Genomic DNA, 25,558 nt, shown 5'->3' with positions numbered 1-25,558 from the left:
CCGCCAAATCCTTATATTGGTTTCACAGGAATATGGTATAAGAACATGCATGAGTAGTGAGGACTCAAAGATGAAAGATGTGAAGGAAGGGAATTGAGTTGCTCCTTGGTTCAAAGAATGAGGAGAGCGAGACTGTATCTCTGAACGTTTCACTGAGAAACTCAACACCCCTGCCTACTGTACCCATGAAATATTTCTGTTTCCTTCTTCCTCCTATCTGTATTTTATCCCCCCGCTAACGTCTCCTCCACTAGTCTTCATGAAGGCAGGGATCACGTCTACTATAGTTTCTCTTCCAGGTAGCGGAGTACTCTGAACACGATACATGCTCAACAGAGAAGCACTGTGGCCTAGTGGATACAGCATGGGCCTGGGCGTCAGAAGTACCTGGGTTCTAATCCCACATCTGCCACCTGTCTGCTGTGTGACTCTGGGAAAGTCACGTAACTTCTCTGTGCCTCAATTACCTCATCTGTAAAATGGGAATTAAGACTGAGCGCCCCATGTGGGACAGAGACTGCGTTCAACCTGATCTTCCTGTATCTACCCCAGCGTTTAGGACAGTGCCTGGCACATAGTAAGCACTTCGTAAAGACCACAAAAAATGAAAATGAAAATAAACACTATTGATTGATGAAAATATAGTAGTGTACCTTTTCAGGTCCCTTGCCGCTCAAAGTGAGCATTGCCCTCTGAGCCTTTGGTATCTGAGGAAAAGGAATATCCCCTTGCTAGCAGGTCATGCTCCAGGGTTGAGTTGGCGGTGGTGATGATCATTTGCAATGAACCAACCACACGCTTTCACCCGGTCCCCCTATATCCAGCAGTGTGCACTGGACAGATGGGAGGGTACTATCTGAGGTCACAGAACGGAACACCTCTGCTTGAGGAAACAGGGAAGAACACCCTCGCACAGCCGAGATCTGTACTCATTTTTCACTCCGGGTCTGGTGACAGGTTTGGACAGGGCCTGAAAATGGTGGCTGCAAGAGTACAGATGCATTAGGTTATCTAAGATGCAGCGTGGCCTAGAGGATAAATAACAGGCGTCAGAGGACCTGGATTCTAACTCCTCTTATACCACTTCGCTGCTCTGGGCAAGTCACTTCACTTCTCTGTGCCTCAGTCACCTCATCTGCAAAATGGGGATTGAGACTGTGAGCCTCATGGGGGATAGGGACTGTATCCAACCCTAATTGCTTGAATCCACCCTAAGGTTAAGTATAGTGCCGGGCACATAGTAAGCACCTAATATCACATTTATTATTATTACCATTTGTTCTGATGATTTTGACACCTGTCTACATGTTTTGTTTTGTTCTCTGTCTCCCCCTTCTAGACTGTGAGCCCGTTGCTGAGTAGGGACTGTCTCTACATGTTGCCGACTTGTACTTTCCAAGTGCTTAGTACAGTACTCTACACACAGTAAGCGCTCAATAAATACGATTGAATGAACTGAACGGGTGAATCTGCACAGAAGTTTGATCATCTGGACTTGAGATTGGAGTCGGATAGTCTGAAAGCATGGAAACTATTCAAGAGACTATGGTAATTCAGGTAAGAGATAGCTCATTTCCAGTCAAGGCATTTAGTAAGGGAAGGAGATGGGGAGAGAGAAAAGCAGAGAAGGAAGTTATAGATTTGGGAAATGAGATGGAAGAAGAGGATATTATGGCTGGCAAATCACTGGAGATGTGGGGATCAAAGAATAATGAAAAGAAAACAACAATGCTGAGGTTCTGGCCCTGGAATCCCAATGAGGCAATTGAGGTAGGGAGAAATTAAATAACTTGCCGAGAGCTATACAACAGCCCAGTGGCAAAGTTGGGGCTACGATCCAGGTCCTCTAACTCCCAGCCACCATGCTCCTTCCCACTATTCCATTTCTCATTCCTTACTTATGAATGCTCAGCAATGTTCTGTTCTCGGCCCTCTATTCTCCTCATTCTTCACTCATCCTCTCTGGGAGCTTATCCACTTCCCTGGCCTCAGCTACCACCACTATGCAAATGACTCTCAAATCGATCTTTTTTATGGTATTTGTTAAGTGCTTATTATGCGTCAAACACTATTCTACACACTGGGACAGATACAAGCTAATCAGGTTGGACACAGTCCCTGTCCCGCATGGGGCTTCACGGTCTAACTAGGCAGGAAGACCTCTTTGCCTCCAACTTCTCCAGCTTTGATCTCCAACTTCAACCTTGCATTTCTTCTTGTCTCCAAGTCATCTCATCTCGGATGTTCCACCAGCAACTCAAACTCAATGTCCAGAACTGAACTTCTAATCTTCCTTCCAAAACTCTCTCCTCCTCTTAACTTTCCCATCTCTGTCAATATATCATTTTCTTCCCTGTCCCACAAGGAACTTTGGTATCATCCTTGATTCCATGCTCTCTTTCAATCAATCATATTTTTTGAGCACTTACTGTGTGTAGTACTAACCACTTGAGAGAATGCAATTTCAGCCCTCATAGTCAATCAGTTGCTGAATCCTGCAGATTATTCCTCTAGAACATTTCCTGGATCTACTCCTTCCTCTCCATCCTTGCCCCAGTACATCAAACAAATCTCCTTACCATTAGCTTCAAGGCTTTTCCATAAGCTTTCGCCATCTTACATACCAGCTCTCTGCCTAAGGCAATAACTAAATACTATACTTGCTAATTAACATCTTAAAAACAGTACAGAAGATTGACCTCAGGAGGAAGAGAGAAGGAGCAAATACATGTTTACAATATTTTTAAAAAAAATATGAAAAAATAAGATTGAAAATGGGAGAAAACTGGAAACTGAATATGAGATCTTCGAGTTTCGATGTTTCTTAGTTTGGATGCCTATGGGGCCCTTGCATGGCAGATTTATTGATTTTTTTTTAATACCAATGGCTTGTCTCAATTCCTAGTCTACATAAAACAAGCACAGAACGCTCAACAGTAGGGATATCGATGGAAACTTTATGAGGAAAATGAGAGAGATGCAGATTATGAATGCCAGATTTCCAATTTCCTTAGGACCCAATGTCTAACCCCCTGGTTTAATCAGATGAGTTGATAGCCAGCTCCAAAGACTTTTGTTTGTGCTATAAATATGTATTTTATATAATAAAAACATGTGTGTATATGTATGTGTATACACACACACACACACACACACACATATCATAGAGTTTCTGGTATTTGCATAAAATAACTCCATTTGTAATAAAAAATAAAAGTGTCGAGAAAATACATCATGGACCATGAAACATACCATTCCGTAAGCTTGCTGCTGAACCCAATTGATGTAGTCATTTCTTATATCTATCAAGTCTTGAACTTCATGAATGTAAAATTTGTCATATTGTATAATTTGTCCCATTTTCTCATTGACCTGTGGAAGAGTGAATATTATTACGTCAATCATTTTAATTGGAGCTTGATATGCTTTTCATTTGGCCCAATACAAAGAACATTTTTGCTACGCTGTTCTATTTCCAGGGGGCCTATAATAGGCTAAACTCATAATTACTGTTCCCCACAGAAGAAAGAACAAATCAGGACAATAAAAATTTCAAACAAAAGCAGATAAAATTTCACTTGGGAAGTGATTATGCCAATGGTTTCAAAAATGCATCAAGAATATAAACAGCAGAATCAAATATGCATTTTGATCCTTGTACTTATAAAAAATGCTTCCATTTCCTAAATGTTTTTCCCTTTTTTATGTGTCTTCCCCTAGCTAGACTATGAGCCCTGCTTGGGACAGAGAATATCTGATTTGTTTGTCTTGTGCCCTCCAGAGCTTAGCACAGTGCTTTGGCACGTAGGAAAAGTTTAAGAAATACCATAACTTTGTGTTCTCTGTAATGTCACATACTATTGTCACTCCAAGATATTGTAGTTGCGTCTCTAGGTTGGTATGTGGAAATCTGAAGGGGTCCTGAAATCCAAGAAGTAATTGATTTATCTCATAAAAATGGTCCACGGACCATTCCACACACTTTCCAAATGGTAAAATATTTCTGTCTAATAAGCAAAGTATATGGGATTGTTTTTGATACACATGGAATAAACACTCTAGATCTGCTCGTTAGATATTAAAAGAAGAATGAAAACTCTACTAAAATCATTTCGTGAGGGCTCTAAGAACTGTTCAGCAATAAGTTATTTCCCCTTCCTTATAGCATTTCCATCCTTCAACTGTAGCCTGCGGAGTTTACATAAATGGAATGACATACCAGCTGCAGACTTACACTAACTCCCATAATGGGCAACAAAGCATACAAAATTCCTAACAGCTAATTTTACTTGCCCAGGAACTGTGTTTTACCATTGCTTCTCAGCTAAAATCCAGTGTGAAAGTAATAATAATAATTGTGGTGATTGTTAAAACACGCTCTATGTGCCAAGCACAATACTAAGCACTGGGATAGATGCATGATCACCAGGTTGGACATAGTCCCTTGTCCCAAATGAGCTCACATCTAAGTATGAGGGAGAACATTTTTTAACCCCCATTTTACAGGTGAGGAAACTAAGGAATAGACAAGTTAATTGCCCAGGGTCACATAGCAAGTGAATGAGAGAGCCAGGATTACAGCCCAAGGCCTTTGACCCCCCCAGACCTGTGCTCGTTCTAGTCGCCATCCTGCTTCTCCGACAGTCTTCGACACTTAAGAACTATAATCGGCTGATTGTAAGAATGGAAAAATAAATTCTCTGGTCCCAGTTCTAAGAGTCAGGGGAAGAATTAAGATTCTGACAACTATGTGGAAAATTGGCTAGGAATGCTTGTCAAATGCAGGGAAGATAAATGGACATTATGTGTGGGTAGGAGATGCTTGATGATCCAATCATACCTGTTGACTTGAAAATGTAATGAAAGAAGTCTGGCAGGTCAAGTGGACCTTCAGATCCAGCTTCACTGTGGATTACGAAATTAAATTTTGCAATTTTAGAGAGCATATAGTATAAATTTCACCCATAAACAATTTTGTGTGATATTTTTTCCTTAAAACTTAAGCTAGAAAACCTTGTTAATACAAGGTTCCCTCTAGGCTGTAAGCTCGTTGTGGGTAAGGAATGTGTCCCAAATGCTTAGTACAGTGCTCTGAACACGGTAAATGCTTAATAAATACAATCGATTGGATAATTATGCCTCAATTTACAATGCCAAGACCATTTTAAAATAAGACTACAAATTAAAGTCCATTGGTATTGCTTCACGGCATGAGTTGGAAAAGGTGCTCTAATTTGTGGGTCTACCTTCTTTCTAAATATAAAGTGATTTGGAATAAAATATCTGTCAAATTTGCAAGTTAAAACAAATAGTTCTGAAATCACTCAGACATACCCTATGCAATATCTCCAAAACCTTTAGAGCAGTATGAAGAAAGGTGTTGAAAATTCTTCTTTCCGAGGGGGGAATGCCAACCTTGTAGAGTTTCAAAAGATGAACCACAACTTCTTTGAAAAGTTGTACTATCTTGAGGAACAATGGAGGTTCAAGTACAGACCACCAGTTTTCTGTTATTAAAGGGTGAACATATAAGTGTCATGCCTACAATCCACAATTCTCAAAATTATAGTTCTTTCTCCTAAAAGCTCAGAAAAATGGAAACAGAATGCAATAGGATTAGTGTCTTGTTGGCCAGGTTTTAGCCTTAGCCTGCAGAAGACTTACTCAATAGACAGAGAATACTGGGAGACTCATTTAATCACATTATCACAGCTGTAAATCACTAGACAACAATGATATAGGATTAAATTTAACTTCAAAGACACAAATGACTTTACAATTTTAATACTACCACCATCTTTTAATCCCTGCATTCTGAGTATCTATACAGCCCAATCCTTCATTTTCAAAGATGAGGCAGGGCTACCAATTGTCACCTTTCTACAAACTCTTTGTAACGATTTGTTAAAAAGGTAACCTGATGAAAATTTATTAGAGGACTGGATAGACTTAAAAGGACTCAGCAACTTGGTTCTCAATAGGATGACTCAAAAAACTCTATGATGGTTTTAAAACTATGCTGGATACAGCAGGGGACCATAAAATATTGCTCTATAACTTCCGTAGTTAAAAATCAAATTTTACAAATAGAAAGCTAGCTCAAAACTCATTATGAAGACACATTGCAAATAAATTCAAGTCAAAACACTTAATGGAAAAATTCAGGCAACGTTGGATCTCAAAGATGTCAATTTATGAGAGTCTAAAGACACTACCCAACAAAATATTTCAATAATTAACATACATTTGTACTATTTTTCTGCTAAGGGCCCAAAACTCGAATACAAATAGGGAAACAAATTCTTACCGAGCACTTTCAGTGGTGCCTTTTCTAGATTTACAAGAGCTGTTCCAAAAGGAATGGCTATGGTCGTGAAGTTGTTTGCATCGCTCATCAACGGGCATTCTGGCAGAGTGAGATAAAACCTCAGTGCTTCCACATCGGGTAAGGAACTAGTCAATTTAGGAATTAGATTCTTTTCCAAACTAGCTGCCACCTAGTCACAGAAATAAAAGCTACTTTATTTACAATGAACGTAGTTCAAAAGAGAGTCAATTAAGCAAACATGGAAAAACAGAACAAAGGGTAATCCTCACCTGAGTGTGTCCAGTTAGCTAGCCCACAAATGCTACGCATTTTCAAGATCTTATGTTCATCCACATGACTGTAATGAAAATATCCTTGCAATGCTCCCATTTGACCTTGACCTTAAGCATCATTCCCAAAGTTCTCTAGACTGTAAAGCTTGCTGTGGGCAGGGAATGTGTCTGTTCTATTTTTATATTGTGCTCTCCCGAGCACTTAGTATATAGTGCTCTGCACACAGTAAGCGTGCAATAAATACAACTGACTGACGGACCGACAGTCCGACCCAAGCCGGGCCATTGCGGTGGGGAGGCTAGGGATGAAGTAGCCAAAAGAAAGGGGATGCCAGCTGGGATCAACGCTTCTAAACCGCCAAACCACCTGTGGCACTCCACAAGGTGTGCAAGTTCAGCGGGAATCCTGAAAGACAGCTGGCTAGTGTGGGAGGCAGAAACTATGGTGGCAACCGAAGTGGCTACCCTGCCAACCTCAGGGTAGTCTACAGCACATCGGCATTGGGCTGCAGTCACTTACTGTAAATGGATCTTGCATATAAAATTCCTGCAAACACTTCCTTCCCAATGGGCTGCACCCGTGCCCCAGCAGGAAAATAACCAGCAGGGCCAAGAGAGAAAGGCTGACAGCACCATCCACGATCATCAATATCATCCATTGATAATGAAAGGACAGAAGATGCCAACATGAGCAAAAGCACATCACCAGAAAGACAGATTTGCAATAAAACAAAAATAATTCATCATTTATTCAATCGCATTAATTGAGCGCTTACTGCATGCAAAGCACTGGACTAAGTGCTTGGGAGAGTACAATATAACAACAAACAGACACTTTCCTGCCCTCAATGAACTCACGGTCTAGAGGGGGAGCAGGCATTAATATAAAGAAATGCACAGATGAATAAATAAATTACAGATATATACAGATTTATACATATGTGCTGAGGGGATGGGATGGGATATGTCCTGACCATAAGGCCTTCCCAGACTGAGCCAGGACTTCCCAGACTGAGCTCCCTCCTTCCTCTCCCCCTTCCCCCAACCCTACCTCCTTCCCCTCCCCACAGCACCTATATATATGTTTGTACAGATTTATTACTCTATTTTACCTGTACATATTTACTATTCTATTTATTTTATTTTGTTAATATGTTTTGTTTTGTTTGTCTCCCCCTTCTAGACTGTGAGCCCGTTGTTGGGTAAGGACCGTCTCTATATGTTACCAACTTCTACTTCCCAAGCGCTTAGTACAGTGCTCTGCACACAGTAGGCGCTCAATAAATACAATGAATGAATGTATTTTCCCCAAATTAAATTGTGATTACTGAATCTGTGAGTCACCATTGCTCGCAACTAAAATTATTTGTTTCTTTGCATGAAGAGCCAACCTATTTAAAGAAAAAAAAGACGCAGACTGAGCCCACTCGGCCAAATGATGTAAAAATTTTAAACTGCTTTTTCTTGACAAACCTGTTGAGATATCTGAGGATGGTCACGCTGGATGAGTCTGTGGAACAGGAGTCGAGCAGCATTCATATCAACCCCTGAGAACCTGGAGCCAGTTCTATAGTGGTCATCATTGCTAATGAAAAAAAATGTTAAAGGTAACAAAATATTGCCTTCCTTTTGAACTTTGAAATTTTAAAAAACTATCAACAAAAACTTGTCATTAAAATATTTCCACTCACCTCACAGCTAAAAAACTTCCATTTAGACAACCTGCTGACGAAAAGGTTCCATCTATCTCACTAAAATACAAAAGATATAAATGGTTATTCAGATGCTAATTTTGCTTGGTTTCTCAAACTTCAACAGTTAAAACAATAGCCCTCCCATCATTTGATGTCTAATTTTGGAAGTTGTAACCTAAACTAAAACCTACATTAAGGTCGGCAGCTCGTGACAATGGGAATACTGTGAGTTAACATCTTTCCAGTTATTCTTTCTGTTTCAAAGACACTCCCCAAATGAAACAATTTTACTTAAGTGCTAATGCATTTTCCTATCACCAAGTACAGATACTTGAGTTGATCAAGAAGTCATATCTTAGAAATTACTTTACAGCACCTCGTCTCAAAGTACTTTCCCAAAAAAACCCTCCAAAAAAACAAAGCCTTAGTTTTGGCTAGAAAGATGCAACAGCCCTACAAAACACTACTTATGGCATATTCAAATTTCCAATCCAAGAGTCTTTTGACATCTCCAGAGTCAAAAGAAAGAGGCTACAATTTAGCTAAAAGGAGCTTAGCCTAGTGGAAAGAGCACAGGCCTGGGAATTAAAGGGCCTGGGTTCCAATCCTGGCTCTGCCACTTCCCTGCTGTGTGTCCTTGGGTAAATCACTTAACTTCTCTGGGCCGCACTTACTTCATTTGAAAAATGGGGACTAAGACTGTGAGTCCTATTTGGGATAGGGACTGTGTCCAACGTGACTATCTTGTATCTACCCCAGTGCTAATTACAGTGCCTAACACCTAATAAGCAGTTACCAAATACCAGCTTAAAAAAAAAAGATGTCTTTTAGGCTAGGTGAAATAAAGAAGTTATATTTAAAACGTCTTTAAAACCTATCCCATATACATAAAAATACCTGTGGTATAGATTTTAAAATTCAAGGAGAATAGAAGCAATAACAATCTATTTTACTAAACCATTCCTAAACACTTAAGTCTTCCTTTGTCTAAAAATAATTGTCCCCAAAATAATCTTTATTGATTTTTGAGGGCGATGCTTCTGACGGCATTTTCCTTACTTGGTTATCTCCACAGGAAGTCTCCCGGGGGCATAGCTCAGCCATCTCTGAATCAGAGCTTCATTCACCGTCCAGATCTGCTTCGAAGGGTCTGGACACCTGAAGTCATCAGACGGCCCAAGGTTCTGAATTTTTAAGGAAGACAAAAATCAAAATAGGTAGAGTGAATATTTTTCCAATTGCTTCAAATCAAAGACGTGTTTTTAAATGACTAAGAACTACACTCACTCTAACATTCAAAAAGGACTGTTCTTTATCACCGGTTCTTTAGCACCAGAGAGAGTCTCATCTTACTGTTAGTAAAGTGCTACATGACCTGCCGAGTGGGTTCCAATCTCTATGATTTCCCACCAGAATTACTCTGTGGCATTTTACTCCAGACTGCTCTGAAAGCTACTCAGTACTTCTACATAATTCACGATGATTCATTCATTCAATCGTATTTATTGAGCACTTACTGCGTGCAGAGCACTGTACTAAGCACTTGGAAAGTACAATTCAGCAAAAGATAGAGACAATCCCTGCCCAACAATGGGCTCACAGTCTAGAAGGGGGAGACAGACAACAAAACAAGTAGAGGACAATCAGTCGGGTATTTACTACTTTGTACAGAGCACTGGACTGAGTGCTTGAGAGGACATTCAATCAGTCAAGGGTGTTTATAGAGCACCTACTATGTGCAGAGCACTGGACTGAGCACTTGAGAGGACATTCAGTCAGTCAAGGGCGTTTACTGAGCATCTACTACGTGCAGGGCACTGGTCTGAGTGCTTGAGAGAAGACAGTCAATCAGTCAAGGGTATTTATTAAGCTTATACTATGTGCAGGGCACTGGCCTGAACACTTGGGAGAGGACAGTCAATTAGTGGTATTTACTGAGCACTTACTATATGCAGGGCATGGACTGAGCAGTTGAGGGAGGACGATCCAACAGAATCAGTGGACAGGCTCCCTGCCCACGATGAGCTTACAGTCTAGAGGGGCAGGGGAAACTATTTTGAGCGGGGGCAGGAACTATGCCTTCTTTCTCTTGAGTAACCTAAGTCTCCTACCCCTGGGGCACCCGGGAGCTTAAGGGTTTGGCGGCCTTGGGCTCCCACACCGCCTTGCAGCCTGCCACAGCACCAGAGCCCCGTTATCCTCGGGAGCAAGTGTCAGATGAAGGAGACGGAGGAGCTGCCATTCCAATATTTAGGACACTGGGAGAGTCGTGGCAGCTTTGAGCCAAACCAGAGCCCTGCTACGGACACCTAGGAGAAGCCTGAAGATGATTCCTCCCCTGCAGCGATAGGCTGCTATTCTTGGTTTTCTTGAATTATCTGCTATTCTTCCTTCATATGTCTGTCCTTCCTCCCTTTTAGACTGAGAGCCCTTTGTGCGCCAGGTACCATGTCTGGATTCATTTCTCTGTATTTCTCCCAGCATTTACTAGTTATCATTACTATTAAACGGCAGTCCTTGGTATTAAAGGTGTTTAGTGAGGCAGTCACTTCTCCTGGCCAAATAAATATGTTGTCTCATATTTCAGAGTAATACTAATAACAAGACTGGTATCTGTTAAGCATTTCCTGTGAGCCAAACATTGTACTGGGGTAGGCACAAAATAATCAGATCCCACATGGGGCTCACAGTCTAAGAAGGAGGGAGAACAGGGACTGAATCCCCATTTTACAGATGAGGGAACTGAAGCCCAGAAGCTAAATGACTTGCCCAAGGTCACACAGCAGGTAAGTAGTGGAGTTGGGATTAGAACCCAGATCCTCTGATTCCCAGGCCCGTGCTCTTTCCACTACGCCACACTTTTTCCTGAGCACACAAGCAATGGTGTGCTTCTAGACTGTGAGCCATGATGTGACCTGAATGCAAAAATTGGGGGGGGAAAAGTAACTCCACATTATCAGTGCTCTGCACATAGTTAGCGCTCAATAAATACGATTGATGATGATCTTTTGATATCCAAAAAAGGGAAAAGTATGAAAATCAAAGCTCCTTGACGGCATGGATCATATCTACTTTATTATAGTCTACCAAGTGCTTAGTTGAGTGCTCTGCATACAGGAACAGCTCTACCATGGGCTTGGGGGTCAGAGGATATGGGTTCTAATCTTGACTCTGCCACTTGTCTGCTGTGTGACCTTGGGCAATGTGCTTAACTTCTTTGTGCCTCAGTTACCTCACCTGTAAAATGGGGATTAAGACTGTGATGCCCATGTGGGACAGGGACTGTGTCCAACCTGATTACTTGGTACCTACCCCAATGCTCAGAACAGTGGTTAACAGTGCATAGTAAATGCTTAACAAATACCATAACAATAATAACCATTAACAATTTTTCTTTCAATATAAACTTATATTTTACATAAAATAAGCTTACTGAGAGTATAAGTGGCTTATACTGAAACATTCCAAACAATGACCATTTCAGTCTCTTTTCCTGGCTCAATCAATATACTGATGGTATTTACTGAGTGCTTACTGTGTGCAGAGCATGGTGCTAAGCACTTGGGGAGAGAAAAATACAACAGAGTTGGTAGACACAGTTCCTGCCCACAGTGAGCTCACAGTCCAGAGGGTTTCTCCTTTGCCTCCCACCCTCTAACTGCAGGAGTCCCTCAAGGTTCAGTTCTGGATCCTCTTCTGTTTTCCATCTAAACCCACTTCTTTGAAGAACTCATTTGTTCATTCACTCAATCGTATTTATTGAGCACTTACTGCGTGCAGAGCACTGTACTAAGCGCTTGTTCCCATGCCTTCAACTAACATCCCTACATGGATGATTCCCAAATCTACCTTTCTCCTTCTCTGTAGTCTCACATTTCCTCCTCCCTTCAGGACATCTCAAATTGGATGCCCTGCCAACGTCTCAAAAATAACATGTCCGAAACAGAATTTCTCATCTTCCCACCCAAACCCTGTCCTCCCTCTGATGTTGGTATCACCATAGACAACACCATCATCCTCCGCCTCACAAGCCCTGAGAAGCAGCATGGCCTAGTGGGTAGAGCATGAGCCTGGGAGCTGAAGGACCTATGTTCTAAGGCTGGCTCCCACCACTTGTCTGCCGTGTGACCTTGGGCAAGTCGCTTCACCTCTCTGGGCCTCAATTCCCTCATCTGGAAAATGGGGATTAAGATGGAGAGCCCCATGCGAGACGGGGGCTGTGTCCAACCTGGCTAACTTCTATCTACCCTAGAATTTAGGAGAGTGCCTGGCACATAGTAAGCACTTACTTAAATACCATCAAAAAAAAAATTCAGATCACAGCTCCCCACAAACCTCCAGGGTTTGCACATCCACCTCCTCATCAAACAGAAACTCCTTACCGCCAGCTTTGAGCACTCAGTCAGCTCACACCCTCCTAACTTACTGACATCCCACCACAACCCAATCCACTCTAACATCAACCTATTCTCTGTATCTCCATCTTGTTGACCTTGCCGCTGACTTTTGCCCCACACCCTCCCTCCCCCTTCACATCCAATAGTCCACCACTCTCTCCACCTTCATAACCCTCCTAAAATCACATCTCCTCCAAAAGGCCTTCCCTGCCTAAACCCTCATTTCCTCTATGTACATAACCTTATACTCTTACAATTGCCTTATCTGGAATTTATTTTAATACCTATCTTGCCCTATAAAATGTTAGCTCCTTGTGGGCAGAGATGGTGTCTACCAATGCTACTTTATTCTACTTTCCCAAGCACTTAGTACAGTGTCCTGCATAACACAAAAGCTCAATAAATACCACTGCTTGATTTCCTACTTAATTTCCACAATCCACAGTAGAAGCAATACCAGTAACAGTATTCACTGAGCACTTACTGTGTGAAAAACACTGCTAGGCACTGGGAAACATTACAAGGTGGGGATTACACCTGGCCCCTGGCTCTAAGAGGGTTCACAGTCTAAGGGAGGAAGCGAGACTAACAACAAACACATGAAAGTTGAAACAAAACACAAAAATGACATAAAGTTGGTAGAAACGGTCCCTGGACGCAAGTCTACGTGTTGGAACGTCAAAATAAATTATAGATATGGAAGTAAATGCTGTGAGGCTGAGAGTTGGAACGTCAAAATAAATTACAGATATGGCCATAAAAGCTGTGGGCTGAGAATGAAGTGAGTACTTAGAAGGTTCCGATCCAAATGCATAAGCAACACAGAAGGGAGAGGGAGAAGGGGAAATGAAAGCTTTGTCACGGAAGGCTTCTTGGAGGAAATGTGATTTTAATAAGGCTTTGAAGGTGGGCAGAATGGTGCTCTGTCATACACGGAGGGGCAGAGAGTTCTGAGCCAGAGGGAGGATGAGGGCAAGTGGTCAGTGACGAGATAGACAACACTGAGATACAGTGGGTAGGTTGGCATTAAAAGGAGTGAAGTGTGTGGACTGGGTTGTAGCAGGAAATCAATCAATCAATCGTATTTATTGAGCGCTTACTGTGTGCAGAGCACTGTACTAAATCAACGAGATAGGGTGGGGGAAGCAGAGCTCATTGCTTTAAAGCTTTCTGTTTGATGCAGCGGTGGATGGGCAACCACGGGAGGTTCTTAAGAAGTGGAGAAACATGGATTGACCTTTTTTTTAGAAAAATGATCCAGGCAGCCGAGTTAAGTATGGACTGGAGAGGGAGAGACAGGTGAAATACGACAAGTGCTTGGACCACTGAAGTAGGAGTTAGGATGGGAGAAGGGTGGATTTTAGCCATGTTGCGAAGGTAGATCCAACAGAATTACTATAAATGACAAGTGCATCTATAGTACTGTGTTCAGCCAAAATTTGGATTTAATTTTATGATGCCATCTAATTGTTTTTCTAAGTGAGAAAATATCTAGTATTTAATTTGAAGCATTAATACTGTGTTTTCTAGAATTATAGCACATAACATTTGTGGCTTCATAATTTCTTCACTGTTTGATGTTTCTCTCCAGTACAAATTTCAAGACATTATTGGTGGAAACTACCACCACTTCCCATTTGCCTTGCCCTGATAACAACGCCAGCTCTTTTTTTGAACTTTGCCATTGTGACAGCCTGAAACTGTCATTTTTGATCATTACATAAACTCAATAAGGCTTAAAGTTTTAAGGTATTGTTGGCACTTTAGTATTGATTATATGCACAGCAGTTGGCAATATGTTAACACAAATGGGTGATCATCAAATGGCTTGAAGCAAGACACTGTAAAGGAGATATCAAAGAAGTGTGTTGAGCCCACAGGCAAAGTCAGAGAAAATGTTTCAGAATATGAATTTAGTAAATTCACAAATCTTATTCTGATGTTTTTGACGCCTGTCTACAAATTTTATTTTGTTGTTTGTCTCCCCCTTCTAGACTGTGAGCCCGTTGTTGGGTAGGGACTGTCTTTATATGTTGCCCACTTGTACTTCCCAAGCACTTAGTACAGTGCTCTGCACACAGTAAGTGCTCACTAAATACGAGTGAATGAATGAATAAATGAATGAATATAACCTTCCTTAAAGAACCTGTGTACAAAAAGATATCCCACCCACCCCCGCCGCCACAAATGTAAGGCTTTTTTTTTAAATGCTCTCCTGCCAAACAAGAACCATAAAGCTACCCTCCACCTCATCAATCTGACACAGTTTTATTTCCAAACTTTAAATGCTTTATATTCTGAAGAAATTACTCACACAATTATCATTACCTGTGGACTACAGTAATGTGAAAAACTTTGATCACCTCCTGAGAAAATTCTTTTTACACAGTAATATTGTTCACCATCTGTAAAGAATAAAATAAGAGTAATTAAAAACTGTCAGATTTAATGTATTTTGGAGCCTGTGCCAGGCCACTGTATTTTCTCAGTTACACACTAGAAGAATTTACCCCCGCTCTACCCCGCCGCCCGCCCCACAGCACTTGAGTATAAATGGACATACTCATAATTATAATTCTATTTATTTTTATTAATGATGTGCATATGTGACTGTGAGCCCCACGTGGGACAACCTGATCACCTTGTATCCCCTCAGCGCTTGGAACAGTGCTTTGCACGTAGTGGGTGCTTGGCAAGTGCCATCATTGTTATTATTATTATTTTGTTAATACGTTTTGCTTTCTTGTCTGTCTCCCCCTTCTAGACTGTGAGCCCGCTGTTGGGTAGAGACCATCTCTAGATGTCGCCAACTTGTCCTTCCCAAGCGCTTAGTCCAGTGCTCTGCACACAGTAAGCGCTCAATAAATACAACTGAATGAATGAATGAATACGTCTATAATTCTATTTATTTATAATGATGCTACTGATGCCGGTTTACTTGTTTTGATGTCTGTCTTCCCCCTTCTAGACTGCGAGCCTATTGCGGGCAGGGATTGTCTCTATTTGTTGCTGAACTGTACTTCCCGAGCACTTAGTACAGTGCTCTGCACACAGTAAGCACTCAATAAATAGGACTGAGTGAATGAATTAACGAATGAATGAATGGAGTAGATACAAGCTGATCAGGTTGGACAGAGTCCCTGGCCCACTTGGGGCTCAGTCTCAATCCCCATTTTACAGATGAGGTAACAGGCACAGAAGTGAAGCGACTTGCCCAAGGCCACACAGAAGACAAGCGGCGGAGCCAGGATTAGAACCCATGATCTTCTGACCCCCAAGCCCCTGCTCTAGCCACAGTGCCATGCTGGGAACCTGAGAATCAAGTCATCGCTGGTATTTACAGGTTTACTATGTGCAGAGCACATAACAGAGCTGGTATACACATTCCCTGACATATGCAGTTTAAGTCTAGAGGGAGAGACAGATAGTCAAATAAATTATGGATCTGTGTATCAGTGCTGAGAGGCTGAGAATGGGATGAGTATCAAGTGCTTAAAGGATACAGATCCAAGAGTATATGTAATCAAATCACCTAATCACTCAAGCATAAATTCTTCAAATTATGGTTAATACCTACCTGCTTCGGAGATGGAATGTAGGTAAGCACTGGGAGATAAACAGATGGAAGACACCAGGTACCGAATGAATACTCTGATGCCTAGCAATTGTGAAGCAGAGAAGCAGCGTGGCTTAGTGGAAAGAGCAGTCTTGGGAAGTCAGAGGTCGTGGGTTCTAATCCTGAATCCACCACTTATCAGCTGTGTGACTTGGGGCAAGCCACTTCTCTGTGCCTCAGTTACCTCATCTATAAAAAGGGGATTACTATTGTTGAGCCCCAACTGGGACAACCCTATTATCTTGCATCTACCCCAGCGATTAGAACAGTGGCTGGCACGTAGTAAGCGCCTAACAAATACCATTATTATTATTGTTATTATGTGCATATCCTTACACACTGCCACTTCCACTATGTGTAATTTCTTCCTCCACTCCTGTGCTCGAGCTGCAGAGCTCTGCTGACCAAAATCCAGACCCCAGGCTGACATAGTCCACCTCAATTTCATCCTCATCTGCTTTAACTCTGCCTTCTCTTCTACCCAGCAACATTATTTCCCCATCCTTATTGACACCCATTCCCACTGCCCTTGACAGCTGTTTTCAGTCATTTAACTCCCTCCTCAAACCCCCCGTCACCCCACAACCCTAATGACTTGGCCATGTACTTTGACAAAACGAGTCATAGGGCATGATCTCCCTAAAGTCTCCCCTGCTCTTCTCCAATCCTTCCTTCCTTCTGCCCCGTCTTCAACTTTCCCATTTTTCCCAGCAGTATTTCAAGAGATGTCCCTCCTCTCAAAATCTACTTTCTCAATCTGCACACCTAACCCCATGCCCGCCATACATATTTTTAAAAAAATCAATGGTATTTATTGTGCATTTACTGTGTGGAGTTCACTATACTAAGCACTTGGGAGATGCTTGTTCTCGCCCTTCATCTTTCCCTAACTGCCTCCCAACTATTTCCTTTACAATGGCTTTTTCCCCACTGCTTTCAAACATGCTTATGTCTCCCCTATCCTAAAAAAAACCCCTCCCTTGGCCCCCTGCTCCCTCCAATTACCACCCATTTCCCTACTACCACTCCTCCCCAAATCCCTTAAGTGAGCTGTTGGACCCCACTGCCTCCGAGCCTTCTCCTTCTACTCTCTCCCTGACCTCCTCCAATCTGGCTTCCACCCACTTCATTCCACAGAAACTGCCCTTAGGTCACCGATGACTTTACCAAATCCAACGGCCTCTACTCCATCCTAACTGTCCTCAACCTCTCAGTTGCCTCTGACACTGTGGACCACTCCCTTCTCCTAGAACCATTATCTAACCTTGGCTTCACCAACACTGTCCTCTCCTGGTCTTCCTCCTATCTCGCTGGTCACTCCGCTTCAATCTCTTTTGTGAGCAGCTCCTCTGCCCCCCATCTTTTAATAATAATAATAATAATGGCATTTATTAAGTGCTTACTATGTGCAAAGCACTGGTCTAAGCACTGGGGAGGTTACAAGGTAATCAGGTTGTCCCATGTGGGGCTCACAGTCTTAATCCCCATTTTACAGATGAGGGAACTGATGCACAGAGAAGTGAAGTGACTTGCCCAAAGTCACACAGCTGACAATTGGCGGAGCTGGGATTTGAACCTATGACCTCTGACTCCAAAGCCCAGGCTCTTTCTACTGAGCCATGCTGCTTTTAACTGTGGGAATCCCCCAAGGCTCTATTCTGGATCCCCTTCTATTCTCCATCTCTCCCCCCTCCCTTGGAGAACTCATTAATTCCCACAGCTTCAACTACCGTTTCTATGGGGATGATTCCCAAATCTACTTCTCCAACCCTGCCCTCTCTCCTTTGCAGTCTCACAGTTCCTTCTGCTTTCAAGACATCTCTACTTGGATGTCCCACTCACACTCAAACTTACCATACCCAAAACACAACTCATCTTCCCCACAAAACCCTGCCCTCCCACTTACTTTCCCATCACTGTAAACAAAATCACTATTCCCCCCACCTCACTAGCCCGATAACCTTGACTAATCTCTTTCATTCAACTCTCACATTCAATCTGTTGCCAAATCTTGTCAGCTCTTCCTTCACAACATGGCTAAAATCCACCCTTTCCTCTCCATCCAAAGTACACTATTCTAATTCAAGCACTTATCCTAAATTGCTTTGACTACTGCATCGGCCTCCTGTCTCTCCCCACTCCAGGCCATAATTCACTCTACTGACCTGATCATTTTTCTAAACATTTACTCAGTCCACATCTCCCCACTTCTCAAGGGCCTCCAGTGGCTGCCCATCCACCTCTACAAACAGAAACTCCTTACCACCGCCTACAAAACACTCAATTCTGCTCACCTCCTTTATTAAAAGCACGTTTCCCTCAAGAGGCCTTCCCTGACTGTCCTCATTTCCCTTACTTCCTCTTCCGTGTCCCCTTTGCACTTGAATCTGTACCCTTTAAGTACATGATATTCACCCCATCCTCAGCCCCAGAGCACTTATATACATATCCAAAATTTATTTTAATGTGTTTCCCCCTCTAAAGTCCTTATGGGCAGGTACCATACTCACCCAAGCAATGCTCTGTACATAGTGAGAGCTCAATAAATACCACTGATTGATAATTTAACATCCCCCTAAGTCTGTAAGCTGCTTGAAGGCACAGATCACATCTACTAACTATATTGTATTGTACTCTCCCGATCGCTTAATACAGTGCACTGCACACAGGGAGCACTGAAGTACCACCGAATGATTGACTGAAATTCTCAGAGAGAATAATAAAAACATAAGAGTTGAAGGGTCAGCGGGTATAAACTGTAGCCCCAAGCAAGTGAATGACTAAAACATCAGGGACTAATGGGTGTCTATGCATTTAAGGGTCTCCATAACCTCCCATTACTGCTTCTTCCAGTTTATTACCCTAAGAATAAAACTTTATGAGCATACTCTGTACAGCAACTACTGGGAAGTGTGTATGTCTCTGGCGAGATTAGTAAACATGAAAACATTTCAGTAAAAAAAGCAACCATGCAGCAATTTTGCTCAGATTTTTAAAAATTATTTACATCAGACCTTATGGATGGGATATAACCATAACAGAAATAGAGGGAAGGTACTTAGGTACTGCAATGGAAGCTCCTGACAATAAAAGCTCAGCTAAGAAAAACTTTGTAAATCATCATGGTAAAATACAACACTTAAAGCTACTTTTAAATCTAGGCTCTAAAATTTACACACCCTCCTTGAAAAAAAACTCATGGACTAAAGAGAAGGATTATCTCCGGTGAAGGTACTTCAAATTTTCAATTGGCTTGTACTCCACTACTATTTCAAACAAATTTCAAAAGAGTTCTAAATTCTTCAGGTCAAACAATCTCAAGTTATTCAGCTGGAATGGTGAGAGGATCCAAAGATGGTGAACTAGCACTGGCGCAAGCTTTGGAAAACATTTAAGCTTTCCAAACTTAAAACATTTTAAGTTTTCATTTGGGTAGTGAGGGGGTCAGTGTCCGATTTCCAGGGGTCTCGGACAAGATTTTACAGCTTCCATGCAGGGATGAAGAAATACAAGATTGGGTCTGACAACACTGTCTCTTCACAGAACTGGGACTAGAATCCAGGTCTCCAGATTTTCAGAGCAGTTCTTCACTCCACAAACCCACAAACAATGCTTCCAATGATAATTAAATGTATTAGTTATGTGCCTATGTACTTGTGTGAATATCTGACTTTATTAGAGAGGGATGTGGCTTAGTGGAAAGAGTACCGGCTTGGGAATCGGAGGACGTGGGTTCTAATCTCAGCCTGCCACTTGTCTGCTGTGTGACTGAGCAAGTCACAACTTCTCTGTGACCGAGTTACCTCATCTGTAAAATGGGGATGAAGACTGTGAGCCACACGCGGGACAACCTGATCACTTTGTATCCCCCCCAGCACTTAGAACAGTGCTTTGCACTAGTAAGCGCTTAACAAATACCATCATTATTATTATTCTCTGTGCCTCAGTTACCTCATCTGTAAAATGGGGATTAAGACTGTGAGCCCCACATGGGACAACCTGATTACCTTGTATCTATTCCTGGGCTTAGAACAGTGCTTGGCATATAGTAAGTGCTTAACAAATACCATTATTATTATAAAAGCCTGTTTGACACCCCCAAGCCCCCATCACTCACTCTCTTGGTGAACTCATTTGCTCCCACGGCTTCAACTATCATCCCTACGCTGATGACACCCAAATCTACATCTCTGCCCCTGCTCTCTCTTCCTCCCTTCAGGTTCATGTCTCCTCCTGCCTTCAAGATTTCTCCATCTGGATGTCTGCCCACCATCTAAAACTCAATGTGTCCAAGACTGAACTCCTTATCTTCCCTCCCAAACCCTGCCCCCTCTCTGACTTACCCATCACATTGACGGCACTACCATCCTTCCCGTCTCACAAGCCCGCAACCTTGGTGTCATCCTCGACTCTGCTCTCTCGTTCACCCCTCACATCCAATCCGTCACCAAAAACTGCTGGTCTCACCTCCGCAACATCATCAAGATCCACCCTTTCCTCTCCATCCAAACCGCTACCCTGATGGTTCAATCCCTCATCCTATCCTGACTGGATTACTGCATCAGCCTCCTCTCTGATCTCCCATCCACCTGCCTCTCCCCACTTCAGTCGATACTTCATGCTGCTGCCCGGATCATCTTTGTGCAGAAACGCTCTGGGCATGTTACTCCCCTCCTCAAAAATCTCCAGTGGCTACCAGTCAACCTATGCATCAGGCAAAAACTACTAACTCTCGGCTTCAAGGCTGTCCATCACCTCTCCCCCTCCTACCTCACCTCCCTTCTTTCCCTCTACAGCCCAGCCCGCATCCTCCGCTCCTCTGCCGCTAACCTCCTCACTGGGCCTCGTTCTCACCTGTCCCACCGTCGACCCCCGGCCCACGTCATCCCCCTGGCCTGGAATGTCCTCCCTCCGCACATCCGCCAAGCTAGCTCTCTTCCTCCCTTCAAGGCCCTACTGAGAGCTCACCTCCTCCAGGAGGCCTTCCCAGACTGAGCCCCCTCCGTCCCCTCCCCCTCCCCATCCCCCCTGCCCTACCTCCTTTCCCTCCCCTCAGCATCTGTATATATGTTTATACAGATTTATTACTCTATTTTACTTGTACATATTTACTATTCTATTTATTTTATTTTGTTAATATGTTTTGTTTTGTTGTCTGTCTCCCCCTTCTAGACTGTGGGCCCGCTGTTGGGTAGGGACCATATCTATATGTTGCCACCTTGTACTTCCCAAGCGCTTAGTACAGTGCTCTGCACCCAGTAAGCACTCAATAAATACGATTGAATGAATGAATGAATACTGTTCCTTCCCCCTCATAAAAGCAACAACCTCTTTCCATCCCTGTATACAAAATGAAAACTTGGAACCTATGCAGGGGCCTCAACTAAATGAGGGCATATTAGCACGCTGCTGAGGGCCAAGAACCATGATGATACTATAACAATGAACGTGTCTTCGTGAGGCAGAATCTTCTCTGTTAGGTGATGCCATGGGAAGTTCAACCTAAGACTAAAGCCCAACTACTGTTAAAGGAAAATGATTTCCACAGTATTACTTTCATCTCCAATGGAAAAGAATTCTCCTCAGGCCCACTGAACAAATGCTTCTTGGAGCATTTCATATTTGGCTTCCTTTTTCAAATTCAATGGGAAAGAAAAGCTAAATTACACCCCAAAATCCAGGGCTTTTGTTTTTTCACAATTACATCAATAACCTAAAAGCCAATGAACTGTTACAGACAAAAATCGTCAGAACAGCCTCTACTATGGTGTGGGTAATGCAACCTCTCAAACGCAGAAGTTCCAGAGCTCAAGACTCAGGAGCCTGAAAAAAATAGTCTTCATTTCTGTCTCATCACAGAGGGTAAATTCCAGTTATAAGGATTCCAAGACATAGTGAAAGGAATGAAAAAGTGTAATATGGCATTCCAACTACGACCTGAAAACCACATTCCAGTCCATCATGTTAGAGATGTCAATGAGATACCAACCAATACTTATATTATCTTTTTAAGTGGGCATGTGGCTTAAGTTGAGAGAGCAAACATCAAAATTTACTAAATGACACACTAAAAGGAAGTAGTAGAACTCATAGAATCAGTTGAAGCAGCAGGAGAACTGAAAGTAATGATAGTGACTTCACTGATTCAAGGTAAGATACAAATCACAACTTTTGACAACTTACCAATGTTTGTTGGATTCTGTCCACTGTAAGGGAACCAATTCCCTTTCACTGTGAATGGGCTTTTCCTATTACTTGTCGAACCAGTCCCTAGCTGCCCGTTACCACCGAGACCAAAAGAATAAATTCTTCCCGATGAAGGGACAAAGGCAGAAGTGTGCTGCCTGGGACAAAAAAAGAAAGAAACACAGTTGAAACTTTTTACTCTAGGAATCATCTGCAAGAAAAAAAAATTAACTACACAATTCAGAGCAGTTTGAACTGCGCCCTTGAAAAATTATGAATCTTTTTCCTAGTAAATTTCTAAGGGCCCTAAAATAAATCCATTTCTACAAACTGAATTTTCACACAGATCCTACTGACAGCTATGTACATAGGTATTGCCCAGAGTACAACCGCTCCAAAATATGAGCAGCCCGGAGATTACCCTGCACCACTTGGTGACTTACTCCAGCAAATTTAAGGTCACTGCTCCCGACATTATGTCGAGTCACTGCAAGTCTATTTCCTCCCCGCTCCCTCACCCTCTACACACTGCGTCCTTGACTCATTTCCTGCATCCCAAACTCAAACTCCCCCATCTACAATAATTTTCTCTTTTACACTAATCGAAGCTACTGAGCCAAGCATAATCAGTGCTCCCCTTTTCCCTTACCACTCGTAATTCTCTCTATCCAGCCCAGCCCAAGCCATGGGATCGGGGACAGAAATAGAGGGCATGCTCCTAGCAGCAGCTGTCAAAATCTTTAGGTCCTGATATATTGGGCCTTGCTGGGACTATTTTACTTTTTTTTTTCAAGAAATACAATAATTACAATGTACTGGATTCCCACATACTTAAGTAACAGGGTTTAAATCTGGCCCCACCAAGCTTGGACAGTCATGTTACAGTTACTCATAGACCTGTACATTATTTAAGATTTTACGTGAAACTATTGGGCCATGTGACTAGAGATTAAAGAATCAGTCTCCTCACTGGCCTCCATATTTTCAGTCTATACTACAAACTGTAACCCAGATCATCTTCTTGAAGCGATTAGCCCGACAGAAGGAGCAGGGGACTGGGAGTTAAGGGTAGGCCAGATAAACGCTATTTAACACAGGTCTTATGCTTCTATCATCTTTCATTAACAAGAAAACTATCATTAACGACTTTCAAATGCTTTAAATACCCTTTTAGATTTTCCTCAGAACAGTATCGCCTCATGTTACGACTCACAAACATCTTAAAGGTGCTCAACTTCAAGGTAGAGGCCCATCACTCTGTGAAGTCCATTTCTCACTGTTCTAATGAGAGAAACTGTGAAGCTAAGTAGTAGGTGTATTTAGACTAGAATCGACCATTACTCATTTTCAAAGGGGAAAAGCTCTCAGAATGGATGTCTTGTTATAGGTTTTTAACTCCAGAAAACATAAGTTATACTGACAGCCAGAATAAACGTAATTTACATAAACTTGTCCCCAATCTTCTTGGACTGGAAAAAAAAAGATGAAGAAAATATAGGGAGGAATTGACTTGCAAAACAAAAAAAAAACATTAAGCTATAAAAAGTACTCTACCTTCCACAAGCAATTTGTGTAACGATGCTTCCCATAAGTTCGAAAACTTTCCGTGGATTTATTTCATGGCTAGTAGAATTATGACCCAATTGACCATACCCTCCAGCTCCGAATGTAAACACCCCACCTTCCTATATAAAATTTAAAACATAAAAATACAACAAAAAGAAAAAAAAAATTAGATTTCAACTCCTTTTCTTTCTATGTTCCCCAGGTTACAGAAAAAAGAGACCAGAAAAAGGATCACGTTTGCTCTAAATAATACAGTGCTATGGTGTTTCCATACTCACATACCGTATCCAATGAGTTATTAATTTCTCAAGTCTGAATTTTTCAGATGCATCCAGAGTCATTTAAACAGGAAACTAGTATTTCCTTTATCTCACTGAATTTTAGCTTTGCTTGCAAAATCCCACTGCACGGTCATGACTACGCTAAATGACTACATGGTCATTTTTCTTTCCAAATAATTCAACAATGCCATTTTACGCCAATTCATTTGCTTTAAATTCACAAACCTGCTACATAAAATCATTTTCATCCAGTCACCGTACAGTCTTTCTGGAAGAATCGGGTTGAAAATTATGCTTAACCTGAACCTTCTCAAAATAAGAAGTTAAACTTTTATGGCCTTTAAATCAACATTTTCTATTTAGAAAAAAAAGAAATAAGTCCCTAACAGAAGATGATAGACTATAACAGAAAAGTAAAATGGGCTTCTAGTACTCCAAGTGAGGACTTGCTCCATGTTGCCTACTGGAATGAGCCCGACAGAGCCCACTGTTGGGTAGGGACTATCTCTATATGTTGCCAACTTGTACTTCCCAAGCGCTTAGTACAGTGCTCTGCACACAGTAAGCGCTCAATAAATACGATTGATTGATTGATTGGACATCGGGAGACCTGGGTTCTAGTCCCAGCTCTGCTACTTGCCTACTGTGTGACCTTCGGAAAATCATTTAACCACTCTGTGCACTGAGTTTCTCATCCGTAAAAGGGAAATGGAATAATAATAATGATGGCATTTGTTAAGCGCTTACTATGTGCAGAGCACTGCTCTAAGCGCTGCAATACTTGATCTCCTCCCCTCCGATCTGAATATCTTGTATGTATTCCAGAGCTATTAATTAGAACATTGCACATTAGCACAGAGAAGCAATGTGGCTTAGTGGAAAGAGCATGGGCTTGGGAGACAGAGGTCATGGGTTCTACTCCCAACTCTGCCACCTGTCAGCTGTGTAACTTTGGGCAAATCACTTAACTACTCTATGCCTCAGTTACCTCATCTGTAAAATGGAGATTAAGACTGTGAGCCCCACTTGGGACAACCGGACAACCTTGTGTCTACCCCAGTGCTTACACCAGTGTGTGGCACATAATAAGCACTTAAAAAATCATTATTATTATTATTTCTTGGCACATAGTAAGTGCTTATTAAATACCACCACCATTATTATATACCTTTGCGTTATTATCTCCTGTAGTTTACATTCCTTCCGTTTCCAATCATA

General features: G+C 42.0%; 1 protein-coding gene across 4 annotated transcripts in view; it reads right to left on the bottom strand.

Moving 5' to 3' along the window:
• Window positions 1-25,558, bottom strand: part of HERC4 (HECT and RLD domain containing E3 ubiquitin protein ligase 4) — a 96,315-nt gene that overhangs the window by 17,357 nt on the left and 53,400 nt on the right. For all 4 annotated transcript variants that reach the window (XM_038743553.1, XM_038743552.1, XM_038743556.1 and 1 more), the window contains 9 exons: window positions 24,048-24,178; window positions 22,491-22,651; window positions 15,020-15,096; window positions 9,354-9,478; window positions 8,292-8,351; window positions 8,074-8,185; window positions 6,308-6,497; window positions 5,335-5,507; window positions 3,253-3,372 (listed from right to left, as the gene is read on the bottom strand). In XM_038743553.1, the coding sequence (XP_038599481.1) occupies window positions 3,253-3,372; window positions 5,335-5,507; window positions 6,308-6,497; window positions 8,074-8,185; window positions 8,292-8,351; window positions 9,354-9,478; window positions 15,020-15,096; window positions 22,491-22,651; window positions 24,048-24,178 (1,149 nt within the window). The remainder of the gene's footprint in view (window positions 1-3,252; window positions 3,373-5,334; window positions 5,508-6,307; window positions 6,498-8,073; window positions 8,186-8,291; window positions 8,352-9,353; window positions 9,479-15,019; window positions 15,097-22,490; window positions 22,652-24,047; window positions 24,179-25,558) is intronic.

This window comes from Tachyglossus aculeatus, chromosome 3 (assembly GCF_015852505.1).
Source record: "Tachyglossus aculeatus isolate mTacAcu1 chromosome 3, mTacAcu1.pri, whole genome shotgun sequence".
In the NCBI taxonomy this organism is placed as follows: Eukaryota; Metazoa; Chordata; class Mammalia; order Monotremata; family Tachyglossidae; genus Tachyglossus; species Tachyglossus aculeatus.
The sequence above is the reverse complement of the archived record's forward strand: the minus strand, read 5'-3'. Positions and strand labels throughout refer to the sequence as shown.